Genomic DNA, 19,172 nt, shown 5'->3' with positions numbered 1-19,172 from the left:
TACCAAAGGTACCCTTGTTGGTGGACTGGATGAGGGAACACAGCTGTCTTTCAACTTAAGTGAATAGTCATTTTTAAATTTACCAATACCTGAGAAGACGTCTGCATACTGGGTGACTATGTTGTCCTTTGACTGGTCTCCAACTTCACTGATTACATTTTGATGTAGCAGTCCCATCTTCTCACACGTTTGAAGACCTAGTATAGGTACAGATTTTTCATCAACTACTATGAATGTTTCTCGCAAGCAAACCCCATTTATAGTCAAGTTGATATCAGTGCATCCCACTACCTTGATTTCTGAGTTATTATATGCAGCCAATGATCTAGTTTCTTTCTTAAGTATCACAGTTTTAGGGGCACATTTTTTTTTAAAAGAGAAAATGTTTCCAGAGGCAGTATGTTCACACACGCACCAGAGTCCAGCTTGAAAGTTACATCAATTACATTTTCCAAACACCCTGTTTCTTTCCAGAAAATTATTGCAATATGGTCGGTTTCTTTGAGTGCAAAAACCAAGCTACAGTAATAATTCTCCCATTGTTGATTAGCTTGTGTGTTGTTATTCCTACCAGTGTACACTTCTTTAACCTCATTTAATTTTGAGTTCTGAGACTTTCCTATGTGGAGTTCTCCATGTGACTTACACACCTTCGCAAAATGATTCCTGCGGCCACATAAAGAGCATGTTTTTCCTCTCACCGGACAGTTCACTGGATCTTTAATATGATGATAGCCACACCACTTACACAGTACCTCACCAGATGTACTTTGTGTGGGCCTACTATTCTCCGTTCACTCTTAGCTGAGTTCTGAAATAAACAAACACCGCCGTATCACTGCGCCGCGTCAGCAAGTGATAGGCTGAATTCATCTGGCGCGCCAAGCACTAGTTGCAACACACACACGTCAGTACAGTCGGTGCTAATAAAATAACGGAGACGTAATATAACAGGAAGCACCGTAGCACTTTGTTCAGCGTAGGTGGTTCATTTGCGAATAAAAAACTATGCACTTTACGCCTAATAACCGTCTTCACAAAATCATCACAAGTTTCTATAACAGGATACTCAAGTTTCCTTTTCTTCCCGGAAGATGTTAATGTCCCGGTGTCCTGTAATTCTTTCCTTGCACGAAGCACACTGCTCGCGATATCGTTCACACGACAATCCGGATATTTGTCTGAAAATGTTTTAAAAACATTCAACACAATAGTTTTCTGTGCACTTTTCAAAGGCTTTCCCGTTCTGTGTTTTACAAAACTCGGTCCGACGTCAGCCATAACAAACCGTGCGCGCGCGAATCCGAAATGCAACTGTTGCGCCGGGCATCAACTGTACACTGTACAGTACCTTTTGTCTATGCCACCGTACACACGGCGTCTGCTAACATAATTGTAAGTACATACTTGCTGACACATTAAACTGTATTAAAAATTAATGATGAATCGCTATAATGCTATATATCAACAATTGTTATAAAAAAGACAGTGTAAAAATACTTACAAATGGTACGTAACCAAGGGACTATTTCTTGCGCACGAATAATGTGCGCGGCGGCCGGCAGCCAATGAAAATGTTTGTTTACAAGAGGCTTTGTTTATTCCAAAACTCAGGTAAGAGTGAACGGAGAATAGGCTGTTTTGAGAAAGGTGGGGCCACAGTTTTGTGAAACTTCGTTTCATCCACACTTGCATAAGTAGAGTCCCGTGTTGGCTGCATCACTTCCTTCGCCTGAGTAGAGGTTATTTCAGCTGTTCGGAACTGTTGTTTTGTTTCCGCCAATTCAACACTTCCAGATTTTATGATTTTTTCTTGAGTAATTTTATCATTTGTTCCGAAAACAATTCTGTCTCTCAGTAGCTCGTCGGGATGTTTGAACTCGCAGTCCCGTGATAGCATCTTGAGGTCCGTGAGGAAGTTATCAAATCTCTCCCCGTCTTTCTGTGTCCGTGAGTGGAATAAAAAACGTGCGTGGAGTAAGTTTTTTTTGGGTTGCAGTACGTTTGAAACCTAGCCAGCACTATTTCCAAGGTTCTTTCTTTTTCTTCATCGGTGAAGGTGAAAGTATTTTACACGTCTAGTGCATCGTCACCAACTATATTTAGAAAAATTGCTATTTTCCTCTGTTCGCTTTTCGTCTTCAAATCGGAGGCTTCCAAATATATTTCGAAGGCCTGTCTAAATTTCTTCCAGTTTTCACTGATGTTCCCTTCTAAATTCAATTTTGCTGGTACGTTAAACGAACTCGCCATCTTTACACCGTGACACGCCGCGCTGAGATTGTCAACTAGTGATCCACAGTCATGTTGCCGTTACCAATTCACATTCTACCGACTGCGCCATGTAATGTTTATTTATTTCTTCACTATATTACTACTAAATACATCACTACTAATATCATACACATTCGCATTACTCTTGCTGACCCACATCAGCATTCTAGTCCGCCATGTTCATCTTTTCACTGTCGCCAACCTTTACTCGCTACACTACAGTTTATATTGGTTTAAAAAAATTGTAGTATTACTCAGATATGAAATAATTTTTTTTCTTAATACTTGTTCCACCAAATAGTCTCATTTAAATTGACACTTGATGCACATATACAGTAAAATCATTAGTAATAAGCATGACTAGAACAGAACAAATCAGAAAAAAAAAATTAATGAGCAAAGAAAATTTTTATGTGTTTGAAACATGTTCTGTCATTAATATATTAACACTAGCAGCCAGCCCCGGCTTCACACTAGTAGCAGATCATACAAGCCTAATTTTTTTTTCTGTCGTAGTGTCGTATCAGCCTGTTGCGTCGAGCATGTGGTAGTATTAACACTGATAACTTCTACCGAATCATGTGTAAAAAATAACATATTATGTTTAGCTGTTACACATGACAGGGCAGCATACAATTGGCCGTGTGAAAGCATTGAGTGGTTAAGTCAATTCCAGCAACTTTCAAAGTTTGACCTTTTGCTTTTTTAATAGTCATTCCAAATACTAATTTAATTGGATATTGGAGCCACTTGAACTGAAAAGGCAATTCTGAGGGTATCATCGGTATTCTTGTATCAAAACAGTTTCACCAGTTCCGTAGCCAGTTAATTTTGTACATTCAGTCAAAAAAAAAAAAAAAACTATTTTGAGTCTCGTACTCTTGCGCAGTTTAGATGGGTTTAAATTTTTTAGTAATATAATAGATGAACCTACTATTAATATTAATTTGTGAGGAGGAATTCCGGGAGGCGTCAAAGAATTCATAAATTCAGGTGGATAATGTACTGCCTCCTCCCTATCCACGACTGTCATCTGAGTAGTAGATTTATTTATTTTATTTATTTATTTATTTTCTTAGCACCCAATAGACTCAGTTGATGAGCAGTGGCTCTCTTAATATAGGGCTTGTCAACATATTTACAAAATTTATTTGTTATGATACTTTAATATTTGAAAGAAACAAACCATTATTTTTTATCTCTACATTTATACATCTATATCTCCCACTATATCTCTCTCCTCTATATACGTCTCTATATACCTCACCATACCTCTATATATGTCTCTATATAGCTCTAAATAGCTACATGTATCTATTTATCTAACTCCATTTTATGCTCTATACCGTGCTCTATTTCCCTCTATCTCTCTTCTGTCTCTATCTCAATCTATATCTATCTCTCTCTCTCTGTCTCTCTTTCTCTCTGTCTCTCTTTTATATTCAATTCAATTCAATTGTGACATGCGTGGCACTCATACAACAATAATAGACAAACTGCCTCCATACAATATTAAATAAGCACATTTGTTTAAACGACTGTCAGACTACCTAGAACTGAAATGTCACTGTTTGTATTTTCTTAAATTAAATTCTGTGATTATCGCTGTTTCTATTTAATTCATTTCAATTCTGTAATGTGTGTGCACTCATACACCGAAAACACAAGATACTGCCGCTAAACTATATGAAATACATACGTTTGTTGAAATGATTAGTGCGCCACCTATTGTAAAATAGTTTTACTAACTCAGAAACCTTTGTGGGCATGCACATAACAACTTACCAAAATTTCATCGCCATCGGATGAATGATATATGGGAACACGTATGGGACAAACGAACAAAAATTCAAGATGTGACGGACACCCCAAATGATAGCGTGTTTCTAATTCAAGGCAACGCCATCTATTGACGAAGTTCAAAACTGAACTGTTATTAGCGCCGTTAGTTTGCTAGCCGCCGCGACTCCACTAAGCGGATGTGGTCTCACCAAGGAGAAGGGTAGGAAGTTGCCAGACCTTACTATGTGTATGACCTTGTGGCGGACATAGAGAAATCACACATACTAACTGTTTGTATGTCTAAGACCTATCATTTTCTGCTATAAAAATGAATTTACCCTTTTTTCAATCCATTAGTGATGTAATTTCATAGTAATATGTGGCCTATGTGTTAATCCAGATTATTAGCTAGCTGTATGCCAAATCTCATCCAAATCCATTCAGCGGTTCGGGCGTCAACAAGTTACAAACCTGCACACAATCTTTTGCTTTTATAATATTAGTAGGACTAGTTAGTTGTAAGGCACTTAAGGTGCACATTGAAATATGATGAACATAACAAACACTTTAATTTCATATTAACTAAATATTTTTAAAAAAAAATTCAATTTCTTTTAATATTGTGCAAATAAAAATTATTTCTTATGTATATGATGAAAAAAAAATATATTTGACAAAAAATTGTTTTTAATGAAGAACGTTTGAAAAACTACATTGCATGTGAATTGTCTCATTAAAATAGCTTTAATGAATTGCAACGACATACATAATCAAAATTTAATTTCAGCATTAAATTGAGTATTTACTTACTTTGCGAAGTTAATTAATCAAAATTCGAAAAATGGAAGATTGATTAAAACCTCACAAATAAAAAAAAATGCCTTTGTTTTAAAAAAAAAAAACTTTTAACAGCACCTTTTGGTGAAAAATTACAAATGCACTTCTTAACACATACATATACAAAAATTATGAAAGTGTCGCTGTGTGTAGAACAGCAAGTGTGGCTACCTGCAGATCGACGGCCTCAGACTCCTGGTGGGAGACTTCACGCCACGCACACCGGCATTCTGCAGACTGTCTCACAGCGTTACAGTCAGTGATGAGCGCCAGTACGTCATGTATTCGTGTCAGTAACAGAGCCTTTGTTGTGCTACTGCAGTGGGTGGAGAGCGGTGATGAGCGCCAGTACGTCATGTATTCGTGTCAGTAACAAAGCCTTTGTTGTGCTACTGCAGTGGGTGGAGAGCGGTGATGAGCGCCAGTACGTCATGTATTCGTGTCAGTAACAGAGCCTTTGTTGTGCTACTGCAGTGGGTGGAGAGCGGTGATGAGCGTCAGTACGTCATGTGTTCGTGTCAGTAACAGAGCCTTTGTTGCGCGACTGCAGTGGGTGGAGAGCGGTGATGAGCGTCAGTACGTCATGTATTCTCGTCAGTAACAGAGCCTTTGTTGCACGACTGCAGTGGGTGGAGAGCGGTGATGAGCGTCAGTACGTCATGTGTTCGTGTCAGTAACAGAGCCTTTGTTGCGCGACTGCAGTGGGTGGAGAGCGGTGATGAGCGTCAGTACGTCATGTGTTCGTGTCAGTAACAGAGCCCTTGTGCAACTGCAGTGGGTGGTGGGCGGTGAGGAGTGACGTGTGCCGTTGTTGCAGTCGCTGAAGAAGGAGGTGGACTGGGATCGAGGCGCAGGCGACGACAAGAGCTCAGCAGGTGACAGTTCCTCAGACTACAGACATCCTCACGACCCGGTGAGTACCCGCAGCGGAGTGTGGTGGTCTCTGAGGGGTTGGTACAACTGCAGTACGTTCCAGTTGATCCCAACATTCCAGAAATGATTCCCATCAACAACTGCCCAGAATTCAACTGAAACGTAGCGTGTCGTACACCTGTTACAATGACAGCATATTATATACGTTATTACAAATTCAAACTCCTTGACTCAAAGAAAACACTTCAGTTTAGTTGGAATGGACTGTACAAGGTTGTAGTGAACCATTTCGTCGCTCACAACATTACAGTTATCACAGATAAGTACAAAAGTTTTTTTTTTTAGGTTACTCATTGAATATCCTTAATGTAAAGATTGCTGGGTTGCTTTAAAAAAAAAAAAAAAAGCTTTATGCACTTAGGTGCAGGAAAGTCTTTTTTAAAAATCCCTTCTGAAAAAAATTTTATATTTTATTATAATGAAAAGCTTAAATACTTTTGAACTTATCTGGAAAATATAATACAAGTACATAAATTTTTAGACTTGAAACGCCCAGTACAGAATCTTGAAGGCCTCACATTTTAGTCCTTTTTCACACTCCTAAAAGTACAGTTTAAAAACAAAATCTAGAAACAGAACTACTCGTTCGTTCTCAGCTTATTCTGAAATGCTTTTGGTAAACAGACTCCTCTTTAATATTTTGAGTGGTTTTTAGGTTTCATGGTTTCTTCTGAAGTTATGCACACTGGATGTGTTCCCAGGTTGGCGAACCCTTGAAGTAATAATCCAGGCTTACACACACACACAAACATACAAACTAATTTCCATCATAATTTGAGAAACATGACTTTAAATCTGCCTGACGTGCAGTGCCCAACAACATAGTGTTTTCCTGTTTATAAGAAAATTACTTGCTCATGAACGGAACGTTGATGCTTTTATTGGGTAGGCATGTTTGAAGTGAACATTGAGTCCAAAAAGTAGAGATACAAATACTGGTTATTGTCAGAATCAGCAGAAAAACAGAAATTTAAAATTTTCAATTGTATAAGTGCCAACTTTTCATTCCTCATGTTACGTATGTGAAGAATAGTAGGGTAACAGAGTGTATAAAACATTTGTGTTGAAATTCAAACCACTTAAAAATATAATTCTACTCATTTAAGTAGTGCATTAGCCTTATCACAAATATATATATACATTTGTTTAACAATAATTCCAAAATCACAAAAACCATTCAGGGATAGTTTATTAAATTAAGGAATATGTTTTTGAAACTTTACACCAGCTTTTTACCAGCTCTCTTCCATAATTTTCCATTTGTAATTTTTAACATTGTATGCAGATATTATCCAAATTAAACGATACCCCAAATAGGTGCACGTGTGCTCTCCTCCTTACTTGGAGATATCTTAAAAACCAAGCGCTGCCTAACTTTTTTTTTTGTTTGCTCATATGATGTTCAGTTTGAGGGACTCTTTCAGGAATATTTATTTAATTCCTGATGTGGTTATTAATTTCTAAGTTTTCAGAGTTCAAAGTTTTTCTTGGAATGATAGATATGACCTTCTGTTGTCCAAAACTGCTGGATGAATACCAACTGCCACCTTCTAGCAATATACTTGCGTAATGTCCGATTTCAGAAGCATATTGTGGGAAATTCAAGACTTTTTATTTGATAAACTTATAATTCAATATGCAGATATCTTACAAATTAAGTGGCATTCTTGAAAAATCTTTATGAAGCGCAAATCCTCCATCCAAGTTCAGCTATATTCATGCATTAATCCATTTTCAGTGGTGTCTTGTGGGAAAATCTGGGATTTGTTTACTTACATATGAATTTAATTCTGGTTGGCAGACATCTTTACAATAAATGGTATTATTCCAAGGGCATTAATGACCTTTCATTGTTTTCAAAACATGTAGCACTGTCTAAATTGTGGTAAAATGTGTGTGCTATCTCCATTTCAATTTTTAATTTTTTTTTTTTTACTGTGGGAAGATCAGAGAATTGATTATAAAAATATAAATTGAATTCAATTTATTTTTTACTTCAGAATAATTTGTACCATAAGGAAGGATATGCAATCATGCATTCACCAGGTTTATCTCAGAGATTTCCTGTGGAAATACAGATTTTATCATTGAACTGATAATTTACCTATCTATATACGTGTACGTAATTTTTAAAAATGAAATTAGATCACAAAATGCAATACACAACCAACTCTGGTCAACAAACAAAAAAGGTAAACAATTATGCTTGACCAATCAATTTTGGAAGGTCAGAAGAAAAGTTGCTTCAGAAACCTGGAAAAATTAGGTTCCTTCAGAAATTGCAATTTTTTTTAGCAACCCTGGAAGAGCTATTTAAGGTGGGTCTCACATGCAATGTTGTTAGTTTTCGGTACTATTATATGGGGACGTTTATCACAATTTTTTTTTTTTTTTGCATTTGTTTGATTGCAAATTTTGTCACCAGATGTGTTAAAAAAATTTTTATGAGTTGCTAAAAGTCACGTAAATAATTGTAATTAGAAGCAAATACGTGAATATAGTAAATATCTGTTGACAAATTTTGTAACAAAATACTAAATTCAAGAGTGCTTGCTATCATGATGAATTCACAGGTAATGCCCTTGAATACGGTAACTGTAATAAAAATATAACAAGACAACAATTGCCTGTGAGATTGAGTCTTAATAATCTTGTAATTTTTTTCGAGAGAAGAAATTTTATTTTGAAATAGAGAGGGTTAAAAGCCATTTATTACAGTTCAGCTATGAACAGCTTGAACAGTTATTTTGCTGTACATCATTCACTCTTTATTTAGGAGTTTTACCATCTTCTAGACTTAATATTAGCAGTTCTGCAAATAATTATCTGTTTGTACCTAAGCTATTTTAATGAGTTTGTACTCTCATTAAATATCGTAAATCATTCTCTTGAAAAAAAATTACATTTTCTGAAGTATGGTAGATCTTTATCATCCAAGCTGATGTGATCTTATGACAGCTCGGATACAAAAGCTTAGCTGGTACAGCCACAGATCACCATGTGTTTTTTTTCTAACCCTTTACTCCGTCTTTTCTGCTTCCTTAAAACCCATTAAATGCATCTCACAAAACCCATTGAAACAGGAAGTTGTCTGTCTTTTGTTTGCACTGTTGGATCATGGCTGTTTTTGGACTAAATAAAATACCATCCGAGAACGGCAGTAGCTGTCGTGATAAACTTTTGATAACTTTTGGAACTTCATCCTTGTGGCTCTCTGTTGAAACTCCTTCAGGAATAGTTAGAAGGCTTGCATTGCTGCCTTTTGATGACTGTTGTTCTGTTACGAGAATGTTATTTTATGGTTGATGTATTCACTTAACCATGACACAAGTGTCTTTTTTACTTATACATATTTGTTTCTACTAGTAATAAATGTATGTATGTACAAAGATTTTAACTAAAGCTCTCTGATTGTTTTCATTATTATAACAATTCTTCTTTTTTTAAAACTAGTTAATTTTTTTTAGTTCTTTCATATAAGGTAAACTGACTTTCACTAGAATTTTTTAAATAAAATCTGGAAAAGTTAAAAAAAAAATTGATCCAGGAATAATATACTACAGTTGTAAACAAAATATTGTTACTTGTATACAGGCCTCTGATTTTACTCACACACAGAAGCAAACGAGGATATAATTATTGTGGATGATATATATGCACTTCGGCCAAAAACCAGCGGGTAAACTTGTTTGTAACATGTGTGTTTGTTGGCCTTGAAACTCAGGTAACAGTGGACAGAGTTAAGTCCTACTGGTGTTTATTCACAAATATTTATAAAATTATGTAAATATTATGTATCATCTAGCACTTCATGCTACCCTTTTTTTGAAGGAACTGCAAGTTTGTTTATGTGAAACTGTGTGTGTAGTGGAATTGTGCCAGGGTACCGTAAGTACTTGGAATGCATTTTATAGTTTTCTTCTTTGTAGATGTATTTCTTTCTGTGTTGCTTGAATTTTTCTTAATATGTAATCAAGTACCTCTACAGCTGCATGTTTTGTTATTTGGATGTTTGGGCATGACTACATATTTGTGTTGTACTTTAGTAATGCCATTATCAGCTTGGGATTTTCGTAGTTACATAATCCGACTTTTCTAAGTTCCAACAGTTAAACATAGATTAAACTCCCGATAATTTTTATTTTAAAAGCTTTGCCACTGTGTGGTTTCAATTAAATAAAAATACATAATTGTATATTTGGTATGACAAAACCAAGTTTAAACAACTTATTTTTGTTCTGAATTACTGACCGAAAAAATTAGTGAGGCATTATTACATGCCATAATGTTGGTATTTTGCAAAAAAGGCATTTGATCGAAAATCTTAATTCAAAAACCTCTGACTTTATACAAGTTAAAGATTATCACTTACACTGAAGGCAACTGGTGAACTTTACGAAGTTCTCATTCACTGTACATTTGTCATGCCCTTAACTGTAGTCACTGGATATTTTTCTTTAAAAATATCAGTTAAATTTCACTTTATTTTTACACTACTCCACCAAATCTGGTTTTGGTTCGAATTTCATTCAGAACCTTATGTTTTAACAATCTCTGTTACTATGGAGAAAAAAATTTATAGTCTTAATCAACCAAATCTACATCAAGTTTAATTAAAAGAATTTCCTTGAACATAAATAATTTTTTTTTCTTTCATTAATAGTTTTTGCTCGTTTGGATTGCAGTTTTCATGACTTAGCATTAATTCAATTGTCATAATTGTTACAAAATAAAACTATATAAATAACTCGCATTGTAAATACCAACTTTATACACACTTCATACACACACTATAAAATATTAGAGAACGAAAGTATAAACACAATAGTGAAGTAATTGTCATAATGTTCTAAATATTTTGATGATTATCATATCAACTTAAATGATAGTGTCCCATAACAGGTTGTTTATCACCATTGCCATCAATCTTTAAAATTAAAAATAAATGTCATTTTTTGGATTGGTAAGAACTTCACTAAAGTTACCTAGACTTTAATACATAATATTTGCTTGATTCTTAACTAAGCTTTCCTTCTGATAATGGTGGCATTTACATTCACTTGAAATGAAATGAGCAGAAACCACGTACAGTTAAATTGATTGCATTCGTTCAGTGTGATATTTAGAGTATTGTGATATTTAGAGCAGTTATTGTACTCAAAGTGCTCATGATAGGTATCTAAAAAAATTCTTGCAAAATGAAAATGACACACAGTAGGAAAACTAAAAGAAAAAATTGAATTCAGAACAGACACATTTATGTGATATTTTAATATTGAATGCGCAAAATTTCAGTTAAATAGAGTGTTAGTCATTTAGCAACTTATTTTTATAGTGAAGTGTATTTAGTCCAGTCCTAATATTTTAATATTTCATAATCAATTTTACATTAAGTTGTTTCTTTCACAACTAAACATTGTACACAGCCAAATTTAATGTTTACACTTATCATAGATGTTAAAATATAATCATATTTTTCAATTGATAAATGTGACTATATTTGCCAACTAAAAAAACAAGTAGTTTTCATAGGTATTGAGCTCATTTTTCATCTATATGTTTTGCATGCATGTTTAACATAATTTTTTAACTTTGCCTTGCGTCAAGAAGTTGACCATCAGTTTTGGCCATGGTTGTTTATTCTTTTTTTATATATAGTTTTTAAATGAATGTTTTGAAATATCTTGATGGTTTTTTTTACAATTACAAGGAAAAAATCATCTGTATTTTTACACATTTTTAATATTCTATATTTTTTTTTTCCTTCTTCTTGTATTTGTTTTATTTTTAACAATTACAACCTTCGCAACCAAAACAAATTGAGCGTCAACTTCTTGTCCTCTCGGCTTATTTATAAAAAAAGAGAGAATTTTTAAAGAAGAGAATGTAGTGAAAATAAAAATTTTTAGAAAATATTTTTGGAAAAAAATAATACGAAAGAGGCAGATGAGAGCCAAAAGAAGTTGATGTTCTTTTTGTTTTTGTTGCAGGGCATGTCGATGCCGGAGTGTGTGGGGGTGGGCGGGGGGGAGGCGTTCGCGTGCGTGTACTGCGGGGCCCAGTTCCCGTACCAGAGCAAGCTCACCCGCCACATCCTGTCGCACAGCCTGGAGACGCTCAAGTACCGCGAGCAGGTCCCCCTGCCGCACCCCTCCCTGGGCCTGCTGGAGCCCCTCGGCCAGTTCGGGGGGCGCCCGCCCCCGCACGAGAACTGCGGCCCCCCCGGGCCGCCGGACCTGGGGGAGCTCACGGGGCCCGGGGAGGCGGCCGGCGTGGTGCTCTGCAAGTTCTGCGGCAAGTCCTTCCCCGACGTGGGCTCGCTCATCGCGCACCTGCCCGTGCACACGGGCGACCGGCCCTTCCGCTGCGAGTTCTGCGGCAAGGCCTTCAAGCTGCGGCACCACATGAAGGACCACTGCCGCGTGCACACGGGCGAGCGCCCCTTCCGCTGCGCGCTGTGCGGCAAGACCTTCTCGCGCTCCACCATCCTCAAGGCTCACGAGAAGACGCACTTCCCCAAGTACGTGCGCAAGTTCCTGTCCCCGGGCCCCGTCGACGCCGAGGAAGAGTCGCCCCACCAATAATGAAACGGAACCCTAGCCACGCGCTTCCTCCCCGAGGCCGAACGCCGTACGCCGTACAAGAGACGCGGCTTCCGGCCCGCTCGGTCCCGCGTTCTCCTTCGCTTCGCGTATTCATATCTGCTGCATTTCGTACGGCCGGTCTCGCCTGCGAGAACGTAGAGTTCGGAACCTCGAGCACCCTTGTTGAACTTCTCGCCGCGAGTAGTCGAAGCCTCATCTCTCGTACAAACAAATAGAATTTTATTTTGTGGCCTTTCCTAAAACTCCTTTAGATCTAAATCTCAGCACAGAGTAACTAAACTATACATTTTTACAGCGTAGAAATTTTAGACAGAGATCATTTGGTTATTTTGATAGATTTTTATATTGGGGGTTCAAGTCTGATGGGGAATTTCGAGGTATTGTGATGAAGATTTATTCTTGTGTAAACAGTGTTTTTATCACAAAACACTGCACGAGGATTCTTTGATCACTGATGGTGCTTCAAGCAGCAGTGATGATTAATGTTTTTGCTGGCCACAACGGTGCTTGCGGTTTGGGAAGCAACTGTCTCCTGTCCCTTTCTCGTCCCTTCCTCACATGCCAGAGTGCTGTTATTTAATTTAGTTAGGCATTTAGAGATATCTAGAATGTGCCGAGTTGGAGAGTGTGACTGTTAAAATTATCTAGTCGATTGGCATAAGATACTTGAGTTCCACTCATCAGGACTCCAAATTGTTCTCCCGCTGAAGCTCAGACCACATTTTTTTTTTAGTTTGTGGTGCTTAAGTATCCAGAAAAAAAAATGTTTGTGTGGAGGTTGGAAGTATTTTCATTGCACTCAAGTGTTTTAGAATGGCATTTTAGAAGACGTACGAAATTAATTAATTGTGTCTTACGTGTAATTTCACAGTATGTATTTTGGAGATAAACTTAGTTTTGCTGGAAAAAAAATAGCACTAGTTAAACTCACCGCAAACAATTTCAGAGAATCCAAAAATCTTCTCACTTCCCTCTTATAGGAATTTGTTATCACTCATCACCGCCCCTATGTGACAGTAACAGCATATTTAGTATTCACAATGTGAAGTTGGACAGCGTATTTTAAAAACCAAACAAAGTGCTTTATGTGATGTTTGTATGTACTTGCAATGTATAGGTGAAGGTTGTCTTAAGTGTAGCGCCTTTCTCACCATTGTCGCGTCAGCAATCACCAAATTTATTTATAAACATATTTTGACGTCTCATTTTCAGGGTGTTGAAAGCACTTTTGCGAACAAATACTGATACATTAATTTTCTATGCTTGTGTATACGTAAACACTTGCATGGTGATAGAAACGTGAATTTGTTTGATGTGTGCAAAAACAGTTAACTTGAAATAATTGGTGTCAAAATAAACAGACAGTAATCATGTTTTTTGTACTGTCTGAAAATTAAATTTGAGAATCTCAAAAATTATGAACTAATTAATTATGATGTGCTTGCATTTTGCATGCACTATCCAATTATTTACCTTGAAATGCAATTTTGTTTCTTGCTAAGATATTGTGTTTGCACATATTACATTTGCTACGCATACTAATTAGGCTATTTAAAATCATTTGTCCATTTGTCCAATCAGTTAGAAATTATTTATTAGCTATAAACAACAAAAATTATCCTGGAGGTTAATTACAACATTAAACTCATTTCATAACCTGCCTGCCATTGGGATATTGCAAAGAACTAATTTGTATTAATTAATTTTGCTTCACATCATTGCTTTTAACTTCTGACAATGACAGTGAGACCTTATTTATTTACAAAATGTGTTTTAAAAAACTGCAGAGTATCTAACATGAAAAGGAATTGATTTTCCATAGGCATATGGGAGATAAAATATTTGTTCCATGTCCGTAAGCAACTACTGAAAACAGTTGGTTAATTAAAATGAATGGTTATTCCAAACACATCGGACAGAAACCTGTGTTAAACGTACATTTATGTTCTGGACTTAATTCACCTTTTCAAATGATTTCCAATTGTAATAGGTGGCATTAGGAGATTTTCGACGTTTTTCTTTTGTATCGTCATCATAGAGAGATTATTTTTTACAGTATTATTGAACATGCATAGAGTGTTGTATGATGATATGATGTTGATGATATGATGATGATGATGATGATGCCTTTGAGCTTAGTTGTTTTTGGGGTGTCAAGTAATGGGCTCGTTACTATAGGATGTGATACTATTGTTATGTTAATTATTGTTCATTATATTTAACTCTGATAGACTTCGCTTTATGTTCATCATTGAAGCAGGGATGTATTGTTAGTGGTTTATAAGCTTATTTTTAATTGTTATTATGTTAGTACGAACTTAAACTGGTGTATTTTGCTTTGTGGAACGCAGTAGGAACCTACTTACTGCATCACGTGTATATGATTTAGTCAACTTAATGATAAAAAAAAAAAAGTTCCTGAGATTTCTATTAGTGGAGTGATGCGTGACGCTTTTCTTTAGAAATGCACTTTTTTAAATAATTATTATTAAATACTATGTATAGTAATATATATTTAAGAACACGGAGTAAAGTTAAGTGGGGGGGAAAAAAAAATTTGTCAGAAAAATGCATGGTAGGATTTGGTTGGCCGGTAGTTTCTGTGGCTGGAGTGCTTTGAGTGGTTGGCTGTGCCTCTCGTCAGCACAGCCGGCTGTGCTCCAAGGCCACGACTGGAGGTGACTGGCGCCGTGCTGTCTTGCTCGGTCTGTGATCAAGTTTTGGCTGTGAAACGAAATTGAACCCAAGCTGTTTTGTTTTCAACCGTTTTTTTTGCGTACCAAATTACGACCCTCGATTTCCTAGTGAATGCGGCACTGTCCTTTCGGTGATGTGTATATGGCTTTACCGCTCCCGCGGGGTGTTAAAATGACCCTCGTTAAAAAGTTTTCCCTATTTTTTTTTTTTTTCTCCTGGTAGATTGGTTGAACTAAGAAGAAATTCAGCGAATACAACAATTTTGTCATCTGTGATAGTACATTACCACATATTTATCGTTCAAGGTGTTTACACAAAATTTTCTCAAAATTACTTTTATTATGTGGGTAACCAAGTGGTGGGGATATGAATGGTGTACACCTCATAGAGCCAGTATGATGGAAACAACATTGGTTTGCAAACTCAAACTTATACTCCAGTCCTGGCTTTGCTACCATTGCAAAAGGTGAAAATTAGGCAAATAAAAGTTAAATAGGCTGGTAGGCATATTTTATCAAATAAAAACGACAAAAATTACTATAAATTGTTATCTGTTTTCATGGCACGTTAAATGATTATTTATCGCACACAAACTTGTATACAATGGACACACACACACACACCTATATTTATATATTATATGTAGGTTTTTATGAAAAGTGAAGCATATACTACTGTATACACATTTTGGATTATTTTGAAGAATTTAATTGCTTTTTATGCTATTTATTTTCCATTTTAATTTTATTGTGTTTTACTTAAATTTTTTGTAGCAATTTTAATAACTGCACATTAGTTCTGCATATAAGCATGTGCTTTTAGATTATCTTAACCTATAGATGATGCATTGAATTTCTGAATTAGAATCTTATTATGACAGAGCTTAAAAAAATGTATTCTGACAGAACTTGAAAGAAGACATTTCAGTTTATTAATTTATCTTTTTAATAAGTTTTCTTTGTTTTGTTTTTGGGTTTTAGTCTTACTCGTTAAATTATTGCTCATACCTTTATTCTTCATGGTCAGAATCGTAGTTGGAAACATTCCTTGGTGTACAAATATGGTTGGAATTGTTGATACATTGTGCATAGGATATAATTTATTAATAGCTTTTTGGAGATGTTTGCCAAAATCTTGCTGTTAAAAATAGTTTTCTTTAAGCAGCACAGCGTTTAAAACAACCACCTTGTTGCAAAACTAGATCTTGATGCTACTTTTAACGTTGATTTTAGAACAGGAAATGTAACCGAAGCAATAACCTAGAAAATGGTTTTATAATATTGAGAATCTATATTTTAGTAGACCAAACGTAATTTTAAAAGGGAATAGTTTTGAGCACCCCAGTGTCTGTTGAAACTTAAAAGATGTGTAAGATAATTTTTAAAAAATAAACAATATTTAAGGTTAACACCAGCAGAGAGTTTTATAAAAAAAAATTAAGGTATGCATGTTATTTATTAGAGTACTTATGTGTGTTGACTTTGGTTATGGAAGTGTCTTGATGTCTGACGGTGCAAATTGTTACAGAAATTGAAAAGGCAGCTGCATTAAAAAATACTGTGACTATGTACGACAAATTTATAATGATAGTTTTTACTCGTGGGGAAAAGTGCAATGTATTCTTGTAGTAGCTGCATCAGATTGACTGGAAAAAAGGAAGGCACAAACCAAAATATTTGTACTTTGTGTTTTTTTTTTTTATTATGTGTTGTTGACCTGTTAACATCACATGAGGTTGGATATTCATAATTGCTTCGTGATCTGTTTGTAAAAATTATAAATTTGTCATTGAAGTAACACAAATGTGTTGATATTTATTCATTTATTGTTGAAATATTGAGATTGCAGAGAATTATAATTGATAAAAACATTTATTTATGATGATGTAAATAAGGAAATTTGCTGGTTAGCAATGACACCTGAAGAGATATTATAAATCTGCAGTAGAAGTCGACTTTGCGAGGGTTTGGACTTTTACCTTTTCCAGGATCCTTACATTTTGGAGAGGGCATGGACTAGATCAAAAAGGGTTTGAGGGGCTCTTCCCCAAAAAATTTGAAAACAAAAATATCAACTTTTTAAAATAACATTTATAACCCAAACTGAACTTAAAATTATGACGTTGGATTCACTCATTATCTGAAGAAAATGTTGATGTTCGTTTGTGACAAATTATATTTGGGTCATTTTCATACTTTCTAACAATCAAAATTCTGGAGAAATTGCTTTGTTATATTAGGCAATAAAATTTTTGCATTTTTTTTTTAATACGAAATCATGAAATCTCGATTGAAATTAAAAAAAGTTATTGACCAGAACTTTGAATTATGTTCTAATAACATTTCAATTCTTCCTTTCCCCATTATAACCATATTTTCTTCCCCACAGAAGACTAGACAAGAAAGGAAAATGAACGTGTAAAGGGCCAGTGTAGGCACTGCTAGGTCCCAGGGTTGCCCCACTCGTCTGGGCTTGGAACCAACTGGCAGTCTCTACTCGTGAACACTAAACCATTATGAGTCACTCCACCCCTTGTGCATGATGGGATCAGGGGCGTAGGAACCGGGGGGGGGGGGGGCAGGGGGGATGTGTCCCCCTGAACTTTTTGGGTGGAGGGGACTGTCCCCCCAACTTTGTAAACCGTGATATTTTTATTTTATAATATTATTCTGCCCAACTTTATTTGTAATTTCTTCACTCATCAAATTGTATCTTAAGGAAACAATAATAATTTTAACATCGATGTTTCCAATGGTTAGATACGAAAACTGCTTAAAAAGCGCTATTTTGCACTTTTAAAATCAAAATTTTCCTGTGGAGGACCCCCGGACCCCCCATCTTAGTAAGAGGGTAATGGGTTTACATGACATCAAAATCATTATTTGTCCCCCCCAACTTTATGAACACAGCTACGCCAATGGATGGGATCCCATAGAAACTCTCACCTCTGTTAGTATTCATTCGACACAGAACAGCGTGTGATATTTAAAATATCTTATCATGAACCACACTTGCTTTCTTATTTTAAAATGCAGGTGCGTATTGTTCTTCGTTGTCCCTTGAATCTAGCAACAATTTTTATACAAAACTACTCTTGAAATGCATATTTTCAAAAATTATGTTCTGTTGTTTCCCAAAAAAAAAAAAAGTAAACCAATCATTGCTTCTCTATCTGCCTGTCTGTTATTTTGATTGGCATGGTATAGGCTTTCCAGCCTGCTAAGGAAATTACATAGAACAAAAACTTGAAATTTTCTCAGATTACGTTTTGTTGTGATGCAAAAACGAAAATTTAGTTCAAAATTATTATAGTATTTTTCTTATGGAGGTGTGTGCATGAGTTTTTTTAAATTTTTAACTAGATATATATTGTAACCTTGAGGTCACACAGTAGTCCATTTAGCCTAAACAGTTTTTGTTCTCGGCTGTAATGTGAAAACAGCTGTAAGTTAGTTGTGAATAAAAAAAACGCATGTCCCATTTAGGATAAAGTCCATGTTCAAAAAACAAATACTCATACTATGTACATCTAGCCTGCTAGCTGAGAACTAAAGTTTGTTAGTGGCACGAATCCCACAATTTTCAGTTCAGTGACACACCCTGCTTGGAATGTTGGAAGGGCGATTGACCAGAGTGTCTTGGTTGGTACGCAGTACCTCCCAGTTAAATGGATATTCAAAAATGTTTAATAATAATAATTATTATAATAATAATAATAATAATAATAATAATAATAGGCCCTTTAAAGGCTGTTATACATACAAATAACCCTTAAGAATCGCCATTTGTTAATTGAATGTCAAGAAGTGTTCAACTTTGGGAACTCTGCTTTCATTGGGAAATTTTCGTGATGTGGCCTTATTGCAAAACCATTTACTACAAATAAAAGCAATGGGACATATTTTAGGATGCTGTGGGGAAAAAAAAAAAATCTTTGGTGTCAAAAACAGACAAATAATATGATTTTAGGTAATTTAAGGGCTCGTGGCTCACTCCCTCTTCCGGGCCGGTGTGGCGTGTGATTGAAGAGCCCTTGCAGCACAT

General features: G+C 35.8%; 1 protein-coding gene across 1 annotated transcript in view; it reads left to right on the top strand.

Annotated features, from left to right (window-relative positions):
- LOC134543226 (zinc finger protein 837-like) overlaps positions 1–19,172 on the top strand; it is a 63,483-nt gene that overhangs the window by 19,471 nt on the left and 24,840 nt on the right. The window contains exon 3 of the mRNA XM_063388128.1: positions 5,711–5,806. Within this exon, the coding sequence (XP_063244198.1) occupies positions 5,711–5,806 (96 nt within the window). The remainder of the gene's footprint in view (positions 1–5,710; positions 5,807–19,172) is intronic.

This window comes from Bacillus rossius (genome assembly GCF_032445375.1).
Source record: "Bacillus rossius redtenbacheri isolate Brsri chromosome 9 unlocalized genomic scaffold, Brsri_v3 Brsri_v3_scf9_2, whole genome shotgun sequence".
Classification (NCBI taxonomy): domain Eukaryota; kingdom Metazoa; phylum Arthropoda; class Insecta; order Phasmatodea; family Bacillidae; genus Bacillus; species Bacillus rossius.
This window is presented reverse-complemented; position numbering and strand designations above follow the sequence as displayed.